Raw genomic sequence first — 15,648 nt, 5'->3', positions numbered from 1 at the left:
TTCATGGGAAAAAATGACATAAATAATTAATTATTAAATGCTTACAGCACCTGGTATTCCCAGGCGGTCTCCCATCCAAGTACTAACCAGGCCCGACCCTGCTTGGCTTCCGAGATCAGACGAGAGCGGGCATGCTCAGGGTGGTGTGGCCGTAAGCGAGTGCGGACTTGATTCGATAGACATTTCAAGACTTATGTGGCAACGCCATGACATCAGTGAACGCTTACAGAAAGAATGTATTCATGGGAAAAAATAACATAAATAATTAATTAATTAAGTGCTTACAGCACCTGGTATTCCCAGGCGGTCTCCCATCCAAGTACTAACCAGGCCCGACCCTGCTTGGCTTCCGAGATCAGACGAGAGCGGGCATGCTCAGGGTGGTGTGGCCTTAAGCGAGTGCTGACTCGATTCGATAGACACTTCAAAACTAATGTGGCACCGCCATGCCATGGGAGAACGCTTACAGAAAGGACACATTCATGGGAAAAAATGACATAAATAATTAATTAATTAAGTGCTTACAGCACCTGGTATTCCCAGGCGGTCTCCCATCCAAGTACTAACTAGGCCCGATCCTGCTTGGCTTCCGAGATCAGACGAGAGTGGGCGTGCTCAGGGTGGTGTGGCCGTAAGTGAGTGCGGACTCGATTCGAGAGACACTTCAAAACTAATGTGGCAACGCCATGCCATGGGAGAACGCTTACAGAAAGGATGCATTCATGGGAAAAAATGACATAAAACAATTAATTAATTGCTTACAGCACCTGGTATTCCCAGGCGGTCTCCCATCCAAGTACTAACCAGGCCCGACCCTGCTTGGCTTCCGAGATCAGACGAGAGTGGGCGTGCTCAGGGTGGTGTGGCCGTAAGCGAGTGCTGACTCGATTCGATAGACACTTCAAGACTTATGTGGCAACGCCATGACATTAGAGAACGCTTACAGAAAGAACGCATTCATGGGAAAAATGACATAAATAATTACACTAGCTTCCCAGGCGGTCTCCCATTCAAGTACTAACCAGGCCCGACCCTGCTTGGCTTCCGAGATCAGACGAGAGCGGGCGTGCTCAGGGTGGTGTGGCCGTAAGCGAGTGCTGACTCGATTCGAGAGACACTTCAAAACTAATGTGGCAACGCCATGCCATGGGAGAACGCTTATTTATGTCATGGGAAAAAATGACATAAATAAATATTTATTTAATTAAATGCTTACAGCACCTGGTATTCCCAGGCGGTCTCCCATTCAAGTACTAACCAGGCCCGACCATGCTTGGCTTCCGAGATCAGACGAGAGCGGGCGTGCTCAGGGTGGTGTGGCCATAAGCAAGTGCTGAATCGATTCGAGAGACACTTCAAGACTTATGTGGCAACGTCATGACATCAGTGAAGCTTACAGAAAGAACGCATTCATGGGAAAAAATGACATAAATAATTAATTAATTAAATGCTTACAGCACCTGGTATTCCCAGGCGGTCTCCCATCCAAGTACTAACCAGGCCCGACCCTGCTTGGCTTCCGAGATCAGACTAGAGCGGGCGTGCTGAGGGTGGTGTGGCCGTAAGCGAGTGCTGACTGGATTCGATAGACACTTCAAGACTTATGTGGCAACGCCATGACATTAGAGAACGCTTACAGAAAGAACGCATTCATGGGAAAAATGACATAAATAATTAATTAATTAAATGCTTACAGCACCTGGTATTCCCAGGCGGTCTCCCATCCAAGTACTAACCAGGCCCGACCCTGCTTGGCTTCCGAGATCAGACGAGAGCGGGCGTGCTCAGGGTGGTGTGGCCGTAAGCGAGTGCTGACTCGATTCGAGAGACACTTCAAAACTAATGTGGCACCGCCATGCCATGGGAGAACGCTTACAGAAAGGACACATTCATGGGAAAAAATGACATAAATAATTAATTAATTAAATGCTTACAGCACCTGGTATTCCCAGGCGGTCTCCCATCCAAGTACTAACCAGGCCCGACCCTGCTTGGCTTCCGAGATCAGACGAGAGTGGGCGTGCTCAGGGTGGTGTGGCCGTAAGTGAGTGCGGACTCGATTCGAGAGACACTTCAAAACTAATGTGGCAACGCCATGCCATGGGAGAACGCTTACAGAAAGGATGCATTCATGGGAAAAAATGACATAAAACAATTAATTAATTACTTACAGCACCTGGTATTCCCAGGCGGTCTCCCATCCAAGTACTAACCAGGCCCGACCCTGCTTGGCTTCCGAGATCAGACGAGAGTGGGCGTGCTCAGGGTGGTGTGGCCGTAAGCGAGTGCTGACTCGATTCGAGAGACACTTCAAGACTAATGTGGTAACGCCATGACATCGGTGAACGCTTACATAAAGGACGCATTTATGGGAAAAAATGACATAAATAATTAATTAATTAAATGCTTACAGCACCTGGTATTCCCAGGCGGTCTCCCATCCAAGTACTAATCAGGCCCGACCCTGCTTGGCTTCCGAGATCAGACGAGAGCAGGCATTCTCAGGGTGGTGTGGCCGTAAGCGAGTGCGGACTCGATTCGATAGACATTTCAAGACTTATGTGGCAACGCCATGACATCAGTGAACGCTTACAGAAAGAACGTATTCATGGGAAAAAATAACATAAATAATTAATTAATTAAATGCTTACAGCACCTGGTATTCCCAGGCGGTCTCCCATCCAAGTACTAACCAGGCCCGACCCTGCTTGGCTTCCGAGATCAGACGAGAGCGGGCATGCTCAGGGTGGTTTGGCCGTAAGCGAGTGCGGACTCGATTCGATAGACATTTCAAGACTTATGTGGCAACGCCATGACATCAGTGAACGCTTACAGAAAGAATGTATTCATGGGAAAAATTAACATAAATAATTAATTAATTAAATGCTTACAGCACCTGGTATTCCCAGGCGGTCTCCCATCCAAGTACTAACCAGGCCCGACGCTGCTTGGCTTCCGAGATCAGACGAGAGCAGGCGTGCTCAGGGTGGTGTGGCCGTAAGCGAGTGCTGATTCGATTCGAGAGACACTTCAAGACTTATGTGGCAACGCCCTGACATCAGTGAACGCTTACAGAAAGAACGCATTCATGGGAAAAAATGACATGAATAATTAATAAAATGCTTACAGCACCTGGTATTCCCAGGCGGTCTCCCATCCAAGTACTAACCAGGCCCGACCCTGCTTGGCTTCCGAGATCAGACGAGAGCGGGCGTGCTCAGGGTGGTGTGTCCGTAAACGAGTGCTGACTCGATTCGATAGACACTTCAAGACTTATGTGGCAACGCCATGACATCAGTGGACGCTTACAGTAAGAACGCATTCATGGGAAAAAATGACATAAATAATTTATTAATTGCTTACAGCACCTGGTATTCCCAGGCGGTCTCCCATCCAAGTACTAACCAGGCCCGACGCTGCTTGGCTTCCGAGATCAGACGAGAGCGGGCGTGCTCAGGGTGGTGTGGCCGTAAGCGAGTGCTGACTCGATTCGAGAGACACTTCAAAACTAATGTGGCAACGCCATGCCATGGGAGAACGCTTACAGAAAGGACGCATTCATGGGAAAAAATGACATAAATAATTAATTAATTAAATGCTTACAGCACCTGGTATTCCCAGGCGGTCTCCCATCCAAGTACTAACCAGGCCCGACCCTGCTTGGCTTCCGAGATCAGACGAGAGCGGGCGTGCTCAGGGTGGTGTGGCCGTAAGCGAGTGCTGACTCGATTCGACAGACACTTCGAAACTGATGTGGCAACGCCATGACATCAGTGAACGCTTACAGAAAGAACGCATTCATGGGAAAAAATGACATAAATAATTAATTAAATGCTTACAGCACCTGGTATTCCTAGGCGGTCTCCCATCCAAGTACTAACCAGGCCCGACCCTGCTTGGCTTCCGAGATCAGATGAGAGCGGGCGTGCTCAGGGTGGTGTGGCCGTAAGCGAGTGCTGATTCGATTCGAGAGACACTTCAAGACTAATGTGGTAACGCCATGACATCGGTGAACGCTTACAGAAAGGACGCATTTATGGGAAAAAATGACATAAATAATTAATTAATTAATTAAATACTTACAGCACCTGGTATTCCCAGGCGGTCTCCCATCCAAGTACTAACCAGGCCCGACCCTGCTTGGCTTCCGAGATCAGATGAGAGCGGGCGTGCTCAGGGTGGTGTGGCCGTAAGCGAGTGCTGACTCGATTCGATAGACACTTCAAGACTTATGTGGCAACGCCATGACATCAGTGAACGCTTACAGAAAGAACGCATTCATGGGAAAAAATGACATAAATAATTAATTATTAAATGCTTACAGCACCTGGTATTCCCAGGCGGTCTCCCATCCAAGTACTAACCAGGCCCGACCCTGCTTGGCTTCCGAGATCAGACGAGAGCGGGCATGCTCAGGGTGGTGTGGCCGTAAGCGAGTGCGGACTTGATTCGATAGACATTTCAAGACTTATGTGGCAACGCCATGACATCAGTGAACGCTTACAGAAAGAATGTATTCATGGGAAAAAATAACATAAATAATTAATTAATTAAGTGCTTACAGCACCTGGTATTCCCAGGCGGTCTCCCATCCAAGTACTAACCAGGCCCGACCCTGCTTGGCTTCCGAGATCAGACGAGAGCGGGCATGCTCAGGGTGGTGTGGCCTTAAGCGAGTGCTGACTCGATTCGATAGACACTTCAAAACTAATGTGGCACCGCCATGCCATGGGAGAACGCTTACAGAAAGGACACATTCATGGGAAAAAATGACATAAATAATTAAGTGCTTACAGCACCTGGTATTCCCAGGCGGTCTCCCATCCAAGTACTAACTAGGCCCGATCCTGCTTGGCTTCCGAGATCAGACGAGAGTGGGCGTGCTCAGGGTGGTGTGGCCGTAAGTGAGTGCGGACTCGATTCGAGAGACACTTCAAAACTAATGTGGCAACGCCATGCCATGGGAGAACGCTTACAGAAAGGATGCATTCATGGGAAAAAATGACATAAAACAATTAATTAATTGCTTACAGCACCTGGTATTCCCAGGCGGTCTCCCATCCAAGTACTAACCAGGCCCGACCCTGCTTGGCTTCCGAGATCAGACGAGAGTGGGCGTGCTCAGGGTGGTGTGGCCGTAAGCGAGTGCTGATTCGATTCGAGAGACACTTCAAGACTAATGTGGTAACGCCATGACATCGGTGAACGCTTACAGAAAGGACGCATTTATGGGAAAAAATGACATAAATAATTAATTAATTAATTAAATACTTACAGCACCTGGTATTCCCAGGCGGTCTCCCATCCAAGTACTAACCAGGCCCGACCCTGCTTGGCTTCCGAGATCAGATGAGAGCGGGCGTGCTCAGGGTGGTGTGGCCGTAAGCGAGTGCTGACTCGATTCGATAGACACTTCAAGACTTATGTGGCAACGCCATGACATCAGTGAACGCTTACAGAAAGAACGCATTCATGGGAAAAAATGACATAAATAATTAATTATTAAATGCTTACAGCACCTGGTATTCCCAGGCGGTCTCCCATCCAAGTACTAACCAGGCCCGACCCTGCTTGGCTTCCGAGATCAGACGAGAGCGGGCATGCTCAGGGTGGTGTGGCCGTAAGCGAGTGCGGACTTGATTCGATAGACATTTCAAGACTTATGTGGCAACGCCATGACATCAGTGAACGCTTACAGAAAGAATGTATTCATGGGAAAAAATAACATAAATAATTAATTAATTAAGTGCTTACAGCACCTGGTATTCCCAGGCGGTCTCCCATCCAAGTACTAACCAGGCCCGACCCTGCTTGGCTTCCGAGATCAGACGAGAGCGGGCATGCTCAGGGTGGTGTGGCCTTAAGCGAGTGCTGACTCGATTCGATAGACACTTCAAAACTAATGTGGCACCGCCATGCCATGGGAGAACGCTTACAGAAAGGACACATTCATGGGAAAAAATGACATAAATAATTAAGTGCTTACAGCACCTGGTATTCCCAGGCGGTCTCCCATCCAAGTACTAACTAGGCCCGATCCTGCTTGGCTTCCGAGATCAGACGAGAGTGGGCGTGCTCAGGGTGGTGTGGCCGTAAGTGAGTGCGGACTCGATTCGAGAGACACTTCAAAACTAATGTGGCAACGCCATGCCATGGGAGAACGCTTACAGAAAGGATGCATTCATGGGAAAAAATGACATAAAACAATTAATTAATTGCTTACAGCACCTGGTATTCCCAGGCGGTCTCCCATCCAAGTACTAACCAGGCCCGACCCTGCTTGGCTTCCGAGATCAGACGAGAGTGGGCGTGCTCAGGGTGGTGTGGCCGTAAGCGAGTGCTGACTCGATTCGATAGACACTTCAAGACTTATGTGGCAACGCCATGACATTAGAGAACGCTTACAGAAAGAACGCATTCATGGGAAAAATGACATAAATAATTACACTAGCTTCCCAGGCGGTCTCCCATTCAAGTACTAACCAGGCCCGACCCTGCTTGGCTTCCGAGATCAGACGAGAGCGGGCGTGCTCAGGGTGGTGTGGCCGTAAGCGAGTGCTGACTCGATTCGAGAGACACTTCAAAACTAATGTGGCAACGCCATGCCATGGGAGAACGCTTATTTATGTCATGGGAAAAAATGACATAAATAAATATTTATTTAATTAAATGCTTACAGCACCTGGTATTCCCAGGCGGTCTCCCATTCAAGTACTAACCAGGCCCGACCATGCTTGGCTTCCGAGATCAGACGAGAGCGGGCGTGCTCAGGGTGGTGTGGCCATAAGCAAGTGCTGAATCGATTCGAGAGACACTTCAAGACTTATGTGGCAACGTCATGACATCAGTGAAGCTTACAGAAAGAACGCATTCATGGGAAAAAATGACATAAATAATTAATTAATTAAATGCTTACAGCACCTGGTATTCCCAGGCGGTCTCCCATCCAAGTACTAACCAGGCCCGACCCTGCTTGGCTTCCGAGATCAGACGAGAGCGGGCATGCTCAGGGTGGTTTGGCCGTAAGCGAGTGCGGACTCGATTCGATAGACATTTCAAGACTTATGTGGCAACGCCATGACATCAGTGAACGCTTACAGAAAGAATGTATTCATGGGAAAAATTAACATAAATAATTAATTAATTAAATGCTTACAGCACCTGGTATTCCCAGGCGGTCTCCCATCCAAGTACTAACCAGGCCCGACGCTGCTTGGCTTCCGAGATCAGACGAGAGCAGGCGTGCTCAGGGTGGTGTGGCCGTAAGCGAGTGCTGATTCGATTCGAGAGACACTTCAAGACTTATGTGGCAACGCCATGACATCAGTGAACGCTTACAGAAAGAACGCATTCATGGGAAAAAATGACATGAATAATTAATAAAATGCTTACAGCACCTGGTATTCCCAGGCGGTCTCCCATCCAAGTACTAACCAGGCCCGACCCTGCTTGGCTTCCGAGATCAGACGAGAGCGGGCGTGCTCAGGGTGGTGTGTCCGTAAACGAGTGCTGACTCGATTCGATAGACACTTCAAGACTTATGTGGCAACGCCATGACATCAGTGGACGCTTACAGTAAGAACGCATTCATGGGAAAAAATGACATAAATAATTTATTAATTGCTTACAGCACCTGGTATTCCCAGGCGGTCTCCCATCCAAGTACTAACCAGGCCCGACGCTGCTTGGCTTCCGAGATCAGACGAGAGCGGGCGTGCTCAGGGTGGTGTGGCCGTAAGCGAGTGCTGACTCGATTCGAGAGACACTTCAAAACTAATGTGGCAACGCCATGCCATGGGAGAACGCTTACAGAAAGGACGCATTCATGGGAAAAAATGACATAAATAATTAATTAATTAAATGCTTACAGCACCTGGTATTCCCAGGCGGTCTCCCATCCAAGTACTAACCAGGCCCGACCCTGCTTGGCTTCCGAGATCAGACGAGAGCGGGCGTGCTCAGGGTGGTGTGGCCGTAAGCGAGTGCTGACTCGATTCGACAGACACTTCAAAACTGATGTGGCAACGCCATGACATCAGTGAACGCTTACAGAAAGAACGCATTCATGGGAAAAAATGACATAAATAATTAATTAAATGCTTACAGCACCTGGTATTCCTAGGCGGTCTCCCATCCAAGTACTAACCAGGCCCGACCCTGCTTGGCTTCCGAGATCAGATGAGAGCGGGCGTGCTCAGGGTGGTGTGGCCGTAAGCGAGTGCTGATTCGATTCGAGAGACACTTCAAGACTAATGTGGTAACGCCATGACATCGGTGAACGCTTACAGAAAGGACGCATTTATGGGAAAAAATGACATAAATAATTAATTAATTAATTAAATACTTACAGCACCTGGTATTCCCAGGCGGTCTCCCATCCAAGTACTAACCAGGCCCGACCCTGCTTGGCTTCCGAGATCAGATGAGAGCGGGCGTGCTCAGGGTGGTGTGGCCGTAAGCGAGTGCTGACTCGATTCGATAGACACTTCAAGACTTATGTGGCAACGCCATGACATCAGTGAACGCTTACAGAAAGAACGCATTCATGGGAAAAAATGACATAAATAATTAATTATTAAATGCTTACAGCACCTGGTATTCCCAGGCGGTCTCCCATCCAAGTACTAACCAGGCCCGACCCTGCTTGGCTTCCGAGATCAGACGAGAGCGGGCATGCTCAGGGTGGTGTGGCCGTAAGCGAGTGCGGACTTGATTCGATAGACATTTCAAGACTTATGTGGCAACGCCATGACATCAGTGAACGCTTACAGAAAGAATGTATTCATGGGAAAAAATAACATAAATAATTAATTAATTAAGTGCTTACAGCACCTGGTATTCCCAGGCGGTCTCCCATCCAAGTACTAACCAGGCCCGACCCTGCTTGGCTTCCGAGATCAGACGAGAGCGGGCATGCTCAGGGTGGTGTGGCCTTAAGCGAGTGCTGACTCGATTCGATAGACACTTCAAAACTAATGTGGCACCGCCATGCCATGGGAGAACGCTTACAGAAAGGACACATTCATGGGAAAAAATGACATAAATAATTAATTAATTAAGTGCTTACAGCACCTGGTATTCCCAGGCGGTCTCCCATCCAAGTACTAACTAGGCCCGATCCTGCTTGGCTTCCGAGATCAGACGAGAGTGGGCGTGCTCAGGGTGGTGTGGCCGTAAGTGAGTGCGGACTCGATTCGAGAGACACTTCAAAACTAATGTGGCAACGCCATGCCATGGGAGAACGCTTACAGAAAGGATGCATTCATGGGAAAAAATGACATAAAACAATTAATTAATTGCTTACAGCACCTGGTATTCCCAGGCGGTCTCCCATCCAAGTACTAACCAGGCCCGACCCTGCTTGGCTTCCGAGATCAGACGAGAGTGGGCGTGCTCAGGGTGGTGTGGCCGTAAGCGAGTGCTGACTCGATTCGATAGACACTTCAAGACTTATGTGGCAACGCCATGACATTAGAGAACGCTTACAGAAAGAACGCATTCATGGGAAAAATGACATAAATAATTACACTAGCTTCCCAGGCGGTCTCCCATTCAAGTACTAACCAGGCCCGACCCTGCTTGGCTTCCGAGATCAGACGAGAGCGGGCGTGCTCAGGGTGGTGTGGCCGTAAGCGAGTGCTGACTCGATTCGAGAGACACTTCAAAACTAATGTGGCAACGCCATGCCATGGGAGAACGCTTATTTATGTCATGGGAAAAAATGACATAAATAAATATTTATTTAATTAAATGCTTACAGCACCTGGTATTCCCAGGCGGTCTCCCATTCAAGTACTAACCAGGCCCGACCATGCTTGGCTTCCGAGATCAGACGAGAGCGGGCGTGCTCAGGGTGGTGTGGCCATAAGCAAGTGCTGAATCGATTCGAGAGACACTTCAAGACTTATGTGGCAACGTCATGACATCAGTGAAGCTTACAGAAAGAACGCATTCATGGGAAAAAATGACATAAATAATTAATTAATTAAATGCTTACAGCACCTGGTATTCCCAGGCGGTCTCCCATCCAAGTACTAACCAGGCCCGACCCTGCTTGGCTTCCGAGATCAGACTAGAGCGGGCGTGCTGAGGGTGGTGTGGCCGTAAGCGAGTGCTGACTGGATTCGATAGACACTTCAAGACTTATGTGGCAACGCCATGACATTAGAGAACGCTTACAGAAAGAACGCATTCATGGGAAAAATGACATAAATAATTAATTAATTAAATGCTTACAGCACCTGGTATTCCCAGGCGGTCTCCCATCCAAGTACTAACCAGGCCCGACCCTGCTTGGCTTCCGAGATCAGACGAGAGCGGGCGTGCTCAGGGTGGTGTGGCCGTAAGCGAGTGCTGACTCGATTCGAGAGACACTTCAAGACAAATGTGGCAAGGCAATGACATCAGTAAATGCTTACAAAAAGGACGCATTCATAGGAAAAAATGACATAAGTAAATATTTAATTAATTAAATGCTTACAGCACCTGGTATTCCCAGGCGGTCTCCCATCCAAGTACTAACCAGGCCCGACCCTGCTTGGCTTCCGAGATCAGACGAGAGCGGGCGTGCTCAGGGTGGTGTGGCCGTAAGCGAGTGCTGAATCGATTCGAGAGACACTTCAAGACTTATGTGGCAACGTCATGACATCAGTGAACGCTTACATAAAGAACGCATTCATGGGAAAAAATGACATAAATAATTAATTAATTAAATGCTTACAGCACCTGGTATTCCCAGGCGGTCTCCCATCCAAGTACTAACCAGGCCCGACCCTGCTTGGCTTCCGAGATCAGACTAGAGCGGGCGTGCTCAGGGTGGTGTGGCCGTAAGCGAGTGCTGACTGGATTCGATAGACACTTCAAGACTTATGTGGCAACGCCATGACATTAGAGAACGCTTACAGAAAGAACGCATTCATGGGAAAAAATGACATAAATAATTAATTAATTAAATGCTTACAGCACCTGGTATTCCCAGGCGGTCTCCCACCCAAGTACTAACCAGGCCCGACCCTGCTTGGCTTCCGAGATCAGACTAGAGCGGGCGTGCTCAGGGTGGTGTGGCCGTAAGCGAGTGCTGACTCGATTCGAGAGACACTTCAAAACTAATGTGGCAACGCCATGCCATGGGAGAACGCTTACAGAAAGGACACATTCATGGGAAAAAATGACATAAATAAATATTTAATTAATTAAATGCTTACAGCACCTGGTATTCCCAGGCGGTCTCCCATTCAAATACTAACCAGGCCCGACCATGCTTGGCTTCCGAGATCAGACGAGAGCGGGCGTGCTCAGGGTGGTGTGGCCGTAAGCAAGTGCTGAATCGATTCGAGAGACACTTCAAGACTTATGTGGCAACGTCATGACATCAGTGAACGCTTACAGAAAGAACGCATTCATGGGAAAAAATGACATAAATAATTAATTAATTAAATGCTTACAGCACCTGGTATTCCCAGGCGTTCTCTCCTCCAAGTCCCTATGCCGACCAATCATTGAGCGCGGTTGAGCAAGTTGAGCTGCTCAACCAACCAATCACTGAGCTCTGTTGAGCAGGCCGCTTCCTCAACCCACCAATCAAATGGCGCCGTTGCTTTGAATATTAAGTGCATCACGCGAGTGACAAACGTAAATAACACTACTATCATCATTTGATTGAGATCGGTTACAGCAAACAAGAGGTAAGTCCAGTATATTTACCAGTATATTCATATAAATGCTTTCTAACAGTTTTTTTGTATGGATTCGCGTGGATTTACGTGCAGTAATTACAAAGTTATTAAAGTTTTAAAAGCTTTAATAGAGAAAATATAGTCGCCCATCTAAGTTAACTGCTAACGTGTATCGTAAAGTGCAGTTATTCGAGTCTTTGTAATATTTTACTCAAATCAAATACTTTGGAAATACCCAAACACAATCAGGGCTGGACATTAAGACTAAACTACTGTCCAAATACAGGTAGATTTCACTTATTGCTAGTAATACTAATGCCAGTTTTTCCTGTTGGAATTGACTGACTACATACTGTACAATATGATAATCCATTAAAAGTCAATAACATGTTAAAACACTGAAAACACAAGGCAAGCAAAAATAAAGTCTACAATTATAAAACCATTACCTTTTGAACTTTCAGCTAATTATGTGAAATATCACATTAAAAAGTAAATCTGATAACATCAATAAAATACCTTTTTACTCCTACTTTAGGTAATAGTTTTAGCAGTACTGTTACTTGTGTACATGTTTTGCATCTCCTGGTTTTCCAGTGTTTAGTCCCCTGTACAGTTTGAAAAGAAGAAACCAATCTGAATATGTTTCTGTTTTATTACAACAGATAGAAATCATGGATGTGGAGGGACACAATTGTGTGACAAGAGTTTGTCTGTGAAGTCCAACCTGAGTCGGCACATGCAGCTTCATTTTCCAAAGGAACATGTGTGTGAAGTGTGTGGGAAAAGCTTCTCACTGAAACAGCATCTGAGCAGGCACCAAAAACAACACCTGTACCCATGCATCCGTCTGTACAAGCAGGGAGAGGCCAAGCTGCAGTGTACGGATGGATCTGCATCGTCTCAGAAGAGCATCCTGTCCTTTGTCAAAGCTGCTGGTACTTACACCCCTCCTCTGCCCCAGTCTCCCCTTCCTTGTGCCCGTGTGCTGAGGCGTGCGCACATGATCATGGAGATGGAGAAGATGTCTGGAGAAATCCTCTGCATTGATGGCACAAAAAAGGTATGTGTATTGTATCAATTCATGAAGTTCAGCAGACTTAATATTTGTTTAGTCACTTTAAAATGACTTGAGCCAACCTATTGTTTTGAAAAAGGGACTTTGGCCTCACTGTTCAGCGTTCAAATGTGATGGATACAAAATGTACATGCATTGTAATTCATATAAATTATATTGGGCAGACAGGTTATTGATAGAAACTATCAAATGAATGTTCTGCTTTGTGTTTTCCAGGTCCTTAAGAAGATATATGGTGATGGCCGGGGCACCATGCAGTATATCACCAGTGTGCTGAACGAGTGGGGCCAGTTCTTGACCACAGTGGTGGTGGCAGCTGAGTCTGAGGGGTGCTACAGACGTATGGCCAAAGGTCTGATGGCCCACTTTGAACGAGCTAGGGCTCCTGCACCTGCTGTCATATATGCAGATAACAACTGTTGTCGGTAGGTAATAACACATACATATACCCTGATAATATTTGTCATTCATTTAATGCAAAAAAAAAAAAAGAACACATGCTGAAAATTTTTATTGTGACAGTGCTTCGTCCTTCCTGGAGAATCTGTTCAGGGACTGGGTGCAGAAGGGCACTGTGATCAGACTGGACATCCGACACTGGCAGCACCGCTGGGATGCTGTTGTCATCAAACAGAGCCATGCCAACTATGGGTTGTTTATGAGTGCCCTTGCAGGTGCAGTGCTGGCCTACAACAAGAACGATATGATGCTCCTCAACTGCCCAATCTGAATGCCAAGGCTAACTACAGGGCAACCGTAATGCCAAAGGTGAAACCCCACCAACGAGTGCTGTCAGAAGAACCAATGCCAGCAGCTCCTACTCTGTCAGAATCCCTTCCAGCTCCAGATCGACCTCAGGTTCAGTACCAGAGCCTATGTCATGCAGCTGGGAAAAGGCATGATCAGAAGCGGAGGTAAGCTGTAAAACCCTTAGCAACCACACGTATAAACATAAACATAGAATGAGACAAAGTTTGAGATCAGTTTGTTGTTTTTATTTGAGCTTTCATGCATATTACACATTGGAACGTTCTTGTTCACGGTCAGGGACTATTTTTTCTAGCGGAAGAAATGCTTTTACTGATTTAACTTCATGAAAGTTGCACTAATACATTTTTTAACTTTAATATTGTGTGGTAACTGTTTTATAAAAGCAATAAGGTACTTGAGGCAAGTGCTGTGTCGTGAATAAGTAACACGAAGCGGAGTGCCTGCAACCTCTTCAGCCGTTACTTATTCATGATACAGCACAGCCTCTTGTACCTTGTTGCTTACATGTGAACATATCTGACTTCATCAGCTGAATGGTTTAAACTTAAACACAACAAACCATGTAAATTGATAGTCATACCCATTATTTTTTATGAAATATACTCATCATCGTATGTATGATTTATTTTTGCAGGATAGATGTGGAAGAGTTTGTGAACCGGCCCATTCAACCTAAACACCCTGTGGTCACGTACATCCTATCCAGAGCGTCAAAAGCACCTGTCCTTGTAGTGGTTCCTGCATAGCCACAGGGATCATCCATGATGCTCTGTGGGGCATCCAGCATTCAAGGGGTCATACCTTTCGCACTGCCTCCTGCGCTGACATCCAGACCAATCAAGCCTCATAAATCCACGAAGCCTTGTGGGGCCTACCAAGTACCCCAGTGTGGTGGGCAGCGTAAGAGGTACACGCCGTCCAAAGACAAGGCTGCTGAAAGTAGCCAAAAAATATTTACGTATTGCCCAGCAACTAAAAAGTCCACCACTTCAGGTTTTGAAGGTGTTGTGTTCAACAGTTTCAAACACTTCAAAAGTGTAGTAGATGAGGAACGTAAAATGAAGAAAAATAACAATTAGAGAGCCAACTACATCCCTCAAATCACAATAGCAGATTTCTGGGGTATGGTTTGTACCTGGTTCAGACCTGGATCAGACCTAGTTTACTTCATCCCCTTGTATATATTGTACACAGTATTGGGGAAACACTGATTGTACTCATATTGTATATTGTTCAATGTGTGCATGTATAAATCTTAATAAGAATCCTGTAAATAATAACTTATTAGTACCTATTTAGCTATTTTCTGCTAAATTACTAAATAATTAATGTAAATTCTATTCTGTTTACCTTGTTACCTGTGTTATTATTGTTGTGTTGTTTATTTATTTCTATAGATATATATTGTTGAACAAATAAAAAAAGATTGTTTCCAAACATATGATTCCTCTCTCTTGTTCTCCATTTGTCCACTTAATAGAGGTTAAGACTGTCACATGAAACTGTATTGAGTATAACAGAGGCTGAATTACTTACCAGTATGGTAAAGATTAAGTATTTTTCTAAAATTCCATTAAGGCCGTTTATGTGTACATTTTTCATGCTCTCTAGAGGGTGAATAGGGCAAATAGAGTGAATAATATCTCAGATATGAGCAAATTACACTTTGTTCAAGTAGCCTAATATAGCTTTTTAGATTTTTTCAGTGATCTTGCAAACATTGTAACTAAAAGTCTCAAGTTTATTTGTAAAGTGCATTAATTCATACTTCACATAGATATGAGCAAAAACATGTGTTACATTGCTTGTTTTTTATTGTTTTCATTAAAGCATTATGTATGTTACATTACATGACAGACATCATATTATACTTAATAAAACATTCAAGTCAAAGATTCTAGTCTTCATGGTCTTACTCACAAAAACATAAAAAGAACAGTAAATTTAGTATTGATGTTCTGAAGTGAGAAAACATTGACCTCTATTTGGCCCCTCCCATATCTAACACATGTCCTCCCTCCACCGTCCTGCTGATCTGTTTACTTGGCTTTTTCCAAGGTGATCGGGACCCAGGATAGGGACTTGCAGGGGTCATGATCCATTCCCAGGCGGTCTCCCACCCAA

The 15,648-nt window shown here is 46.0% G+C and overlaps 1 protein-coding gene, 25 non-coding genes and 20 pseudogenes across 26 annotated transcripts; 1 reads left to right on the top strand and 45 right to left on the bottom strand.

The window, feature by feature from the left end:
- Positions 1-38: 38 nt before the first annotated feature.
- Positions 39-157, bottom strand: LOC135784939 (5S ribosomal RNA). Its single transcript, XR_010546254.1, has one exon. It is a non-coding gene; the product is annotated as a 5S ribosomal RNA (ribosomal RNA).
- Positions 158-278: 121 nt separating this feature from the next.
- Positions 279-397, bottom strand: LOC135784138 (5S ribosomal RNA; annotated as a pseudogene).
- Positions 398-518: 121 nt separating this feature from the next.
- Positions 519-637, bottom strand: LOC135784627 (5S ribosomal RNA; annotated as a pseudogene).
- Positions 638-755: 118 nt separating this feature from the next.
- Positions 756-874, bottom strand: LOC135783901 (5S ribosomal RNA). The gene has a single exon (XR_010545902.1). It is a non-coding gene; the product is annotated as a 5S ribosomal RNA (ribosomal RNA).
- Positions 875-1,209: 335 nt separating this feature from the next.
- On the bottom strand, positions 1,210-1,328 carry LOC135784090 (5S ribosomal RNA; annotated as a pseudogene).
- A 120-nt stretch (positions 1,329-1,448) lies between these two features.
- LOC135784261 (5S ribosomal RNA) lies at positions 1,449-1,567 on the bottom strand (annotated as a pseudogene).
- Positions 1,568-1,687: 120 nt separating this feature from the next.
- On the bottom strand, positions 1,688-1,806 carry LOC135784640 (5S ribosomal RNA). Its single transcript, XR_010546043.1, has one exon. It is a non-coding gene; the product is annotated as a 5S ribosomal RNA (ribosomal RNA).
- Positions 1,807-1,927: 121 nt separating this feature from the next.
- Positions 1,928-2,046, bottom strand: LOC135784172 (5S ribosomal RNA; annotated as a pseudogene).
- Positions 2,047-2,164: 118 nt separating this feature from the next.
- On the bottom strand, positions 2,165-2,283 carry LOC135784115 (5S ribosomal RNA; annotated as a pseudogene).
- Positions 2,284-2,404: 121 nt separating this feature from the next.
- LOC135783800 (5S ribosomal RNA) lies at positions 2,405-2,523 on the bottom strand. The gene has a single exon (XR_010545806.1). It is a non-coding gene; the product is annotated as a 5S ribosomal RNA (ribosomal RNA).
- A 121-nt stretch (positions 2,524-2,644) lies between these two features.
- LOC135784965 (5S ribosomal RNA) lies at positions 2,645-2,763 on the bottom strand. The gene has a single exon (XR_010546280.1). It is a non-coding gene; the product is annotated as a 5S ribosomal RNA (ribosomal RNA).
- Positions 2,764-2,884: 121 nt separating this feature from the next.
- On the bottom strand, positions 2,885-3,003 carry LOC135784104 (5S ribosomal RNA; annotated as a pseudogene).
- Positions 3,004-3,120: 117 nt separating this feature from the next.
- On the bottom strand, positions 3,121-3,239 carry LOC135783959 (5S ribosomal RNA; annotated as a pseudogene).
- A 117-nt stretch (positions 3,240-3,356) lies between these two features.
- On the bottom strand, positions 3,357-3,475 carry LOC135783852 (5S ribosomal RNA). The gene has a single exon (XR_010545855.1). It is a non-coding gene; the product is annotated as a 5S ribosomal RNA (ribosomal RNA).
- Positions 3,476-3,596: 121 nt separating this feature from the next.
- Positions 3,597-3,715, bottom strand: LOC135784629 (5S ribosomal RNA). Its single transcript, XR_010546042.1, has one exon. It is a non-coding gene; the product is annotated as a 5S ribosomal RNA (ribosomal RNA).
- Positions 3,716-3,832: 117 nt separating this feature from the next.
- LOC135784893 (5S ribosomal RNA) lies at positions 3,833-3,951 on the bottom strand. The gene has a single exon (XR_010546208.1). It is a non-coding gene; the product is annotated as a 5S ribosomal RNA (ribosomal RNA).
- Positions 3,952-4,076: 125 nt separating this feature from the next.
- Positions 4,077-4,195, bottom strand: LOC135784873 (5S ribosomal RNA). The gene has a single exon (XR_010546188.1). It is a non-coding gene; the product is annotated as a 5S ribosomal RNA (ribosomal RNA).
- A 120-nt stretch (positions 4,196-4,315) lies between these two features.
- Positions 4,316-4,434, bottom strand: LOC135784938 (5S ribosomal RNA). The gene has a single exon (XR_010546253.1). It is a non-coding gene; the product is annotated as a 5S ribosomal RNA (ribosomal RNA).
- Positions 4,435-4,555: 121 nt separating this feature from the next.
- Positions 4,556-4,674, bottom strand: LOC135784137 (5S ribosomal RNA; annotated as a pseudogene).
- A 113-nt stretch (positions 4,675-4,787) lies between these two features.
- LOC135784626 (5S ribosomal RNA) lies at positions 4,788-4,906 on the bottom strand (annotated as a pseudogene).
- Positions 4,907-5,024: 118 nt separating this feature from the next.
- On the bottom strand, positions 5,025-5,143 carry LOC135783900 (5S ribosomal RNA). Its single transcript, XR_010545901.1, has one exon. It is a non-coding gene; the product is annotated as a 5S ribosomal RNA (ribosomal RNA).
- Positions 5,144-5,268: 125 nt separating this feature from the next.
- On the bottom strand, positions 5,269-5,387 carry LOC135784871 (5S ribosomal RNA). The gene has a single exon (XR_010546187.1). It is a non-coding gene; the product is annotated as a 5S ribosomal RNA (ribosomal RNA).
- Positions 5,388-5,507: 120 nt separating this feature from the next.
- Positions 5,508-5,626, bottom strand: LOC135784937 (5S ribosomal RNA). The gene has a single exon (XR_010546252.1). It is a non-coding gene; the product is annotated as a 5S ribosomal RNA (ribosomal RNA).
- A 121-nt stretch (positions 5,627-5,747) lies between these two features.
- Positions 5,748-5,866, bottom strand: LOC135784135 (5S ribosomal RNA; annotated as a pseudogene).
- A 113-nt stretch (positions 5,867-5,979) lies between these two features.
- LOC135784625 (5S ribosomal RNA) lies at positions 5,980-6,098 on the bottom strand (annotated as a pseudogene).
- Positions 6,099-6,216: 118 nt separating this feature from the next.
- On the bottom strand, positions 6,217-6,335 carry LOC135783898 (5S ribosomal RNA). Its single transcript, XR_010545899.1, has one exon. It is a non-coding gene; the product is annotated as a 5S ribosomal RNA (ribosomal RNA).
- A 335-nt stretch (positions 6,336-6,670) lies between these two features.
- LOC135784088 (5S ribosomal RNA) lies at positions 6,671-6,789 on the bottom strand (annotated as a pseudogene).
- A 120-nt stretch (positions 6,790-6,909) lies between these two features.
- On the bottom strand, positions 6,910-7,028 carry LOC135784964 (5S ribosomal RNA). The gene has a single exon (XR_010546279.1). It is a non-coding gene; the product is annotated as a 5S ribosomal RNA (ribosomal RNA).
- Positions 7,029-7,149: 121 nt separating this feature from the next.
- Positions 7,150-7,268, bottom strand: LOC135784103 (5S ribosomal RNA; annotated as a pseudogene).
- Positions 7,269-7,385: 117 nt separating this feature from the next.
- On the bottom strand, positions 7,386-7,504 carry LOC135783958 (5S ribosomal RNA; annotated as a pseudogene).
- A 117-nt stretch (positions 7,505-7,621) lies between these two features.
- On the bottom strand, positions 7,622-7,740 carry LOC135783850 (5S ribosomal RNA). Its single transcript, XR_010545853.1, has one exon. It is a non-coding gene; the product is annotated as a 5S ribosomal RNA (ribosomal RNA).
- Positions 7,741-7,861: 121 nt separating this feature from the next.
- On the bottom strand, positions 7,862-7,980 carry LOC135784617 (5S ribosomal RNA). Its single transcript, XR_010546041.1, has one exon. It is a non-coding gene; the product is annotated as a 5S ribosomal RNA (ribosomal RNA).
- Positions 7,981-8,097: 117 nt separating this feature from the next.
- Positions 8,098-8,216, bottom strand: LOC135784892 (5S ribosomal RNA). Its single transcript, XR_010546207.1, has one exon. It is a non-coding gene; the product is annotated as a 5S ribosomal RNA (ribosomal RNA).
- A 125-nt stretch (positions 8,217-8,341) lies between these two features.
- On the bottom strand, positions 8,342-8,460 carry LOC135784870 (5S ribosomal RNA). Its single transcript, XR_010546186.1, has one exon. It is a non-coding gene; the product is annotated as a 5S ribosomal RNA (ribosomal RNA).
- Positions 8,461-8,580: 120 nt separating this feature from the next.
- LOC135784936 (5S ribosomal RNA) lies at positions 8,581-8,699 on the bottom strand. The gene has a single exon (XR_010546251.1). It is a non-coding gene; the product is annotated as a 5S ribosomal RNA (ribosomal RNA).
- A 121-nt stretch (positions 8,700-8,820) lies between these two features.
- On the bottom strand, positions 8,821-8,939 carry LOC135784134 (5S ribosomal RNA; annotated as a pseudogene).
- A 121-nt stretch (positions 8,940-9,060) lies between these two features.
- Positions 9,061-9,179, bottom strand: LOC135784624 (5S ribosomal RNA; annotated as a pseudogene).
- Positions 9,180-9,297: 118 nt separating this feature from the next.
- LOC135783896 (5S ribosomal RNA) lies at positions 9,298-9,416 on the bottom strand. Its single transcript, XR_010545898.1, has one exon. It is a non-coding gene; the product is annotated as a 5S ribosomal RNA (ribosomal RNA).
- Positions 9,417-9,751: 335 nt separating this feature from the next.
- LOC135784087 (5S ribosomal RNA) lies at positions 9,752-9,870 on the bottom strand (annotated as a pseudogene).
- A 120-nt stretch (positions 9,871-9,990) lies between these two features.
- On the bottom strand, positions 9,991-10,109 carry LOC135784260 (5S ribosomal RNA; annotated as a pseudogene).
- A 120-nt stretch (positions 10,110-10,229) lies between these two features.
- Positions 10,230-10,348, bottom strand: LOC135784606 (5S ribosomal RNA). The gene has a single exon (XR_010546040.1). It is a non-coding gene; the product is annotated as a 5S ribosomal RNA (ribosomal RNA).
- Positions 10,349-10,473: 125 nt separating this feature from the next.
- Positions 10,474-10,592, bottom strand: LOC135763146 (5S ribosomal RNA). The gene has a single exon (XR_012336253.1). It is a non-coding gene; the product is annotated as a 5S ribosomal RNA (ribosomal RNA).
- A 121-nt stretch (positions 10,593-10,713) lies between these two features.
- Positions 10,714-10,832, bottom strand: LOC135762647 (5S ribosomal RNA). Its single transcript, XR_010539194.2, has one exon. It is a non-coding gene; the product is annotated as a 5S ribosomal RNA (ribosomal RNA).
- Positions 10,833-10,953: 121 nt separating this feature from the next.
- Positions 10,954-11,072, bottom strand: LOC135761857 (5S ribosomal RNA). Its single transcript, XR_010538434.2, has one exon. It is a non-coding gene; the product is annotated as a 5S ribosomal RNA (ribosomal RNA).
- Positions 11,073-11,197: 125 nt separating this feature from the next.
- On the bottom strand, positions 11,198-11,316 carry LOC135761899 (5S ribosomal RNA; annotated as a pseudogene).
- A 1,081-nt stretch (positions 11,317-12,397) lies between these two features.
- LOC135783662 (uncharacterized) lies at positions 12,398-14,202 on the top strand. Its single transcript, XM_065294421.2, has 4 exons — positions 12,398-12,738; positions 12,970-13,178; positions 13,276-13,667; positions 14,159-14,202. The coding sequence occupies exons 1-3, from the start codon at positions 12,415-12,417 to the stop codon at positions 13,481-13,483; spliced, it is 741 nt and encodes a 246-aa protein (XP_065150493.1). The 5' UTR covers positions 12,398-12,414; the 3' UTR covers positions 13,484-13,667; positions 14,159-14,202.
- The last annotated feature ends 1,446 nt before the right edge of the window (positions 14,203-15,648 follow it).

The sequence above is a fragment of the Paramisgurnus dabryanus genome, chromosome 2 (genome assembly GCF_030506205.2).
Source record: "Paramisgurnus dabryanus chromosome 2, PD_genome_1.1, whole genome shotgun sequence".
NCBI lineage: Eukaryota > Metazoa > Chordata > Actinopteri > Cypriniformes > Cobitidae > Paramisgurnus > Paramisgurnus dabryanus.
This window is presented reverse-complemented; position numbering and strand designations above follow the sequence as displayed.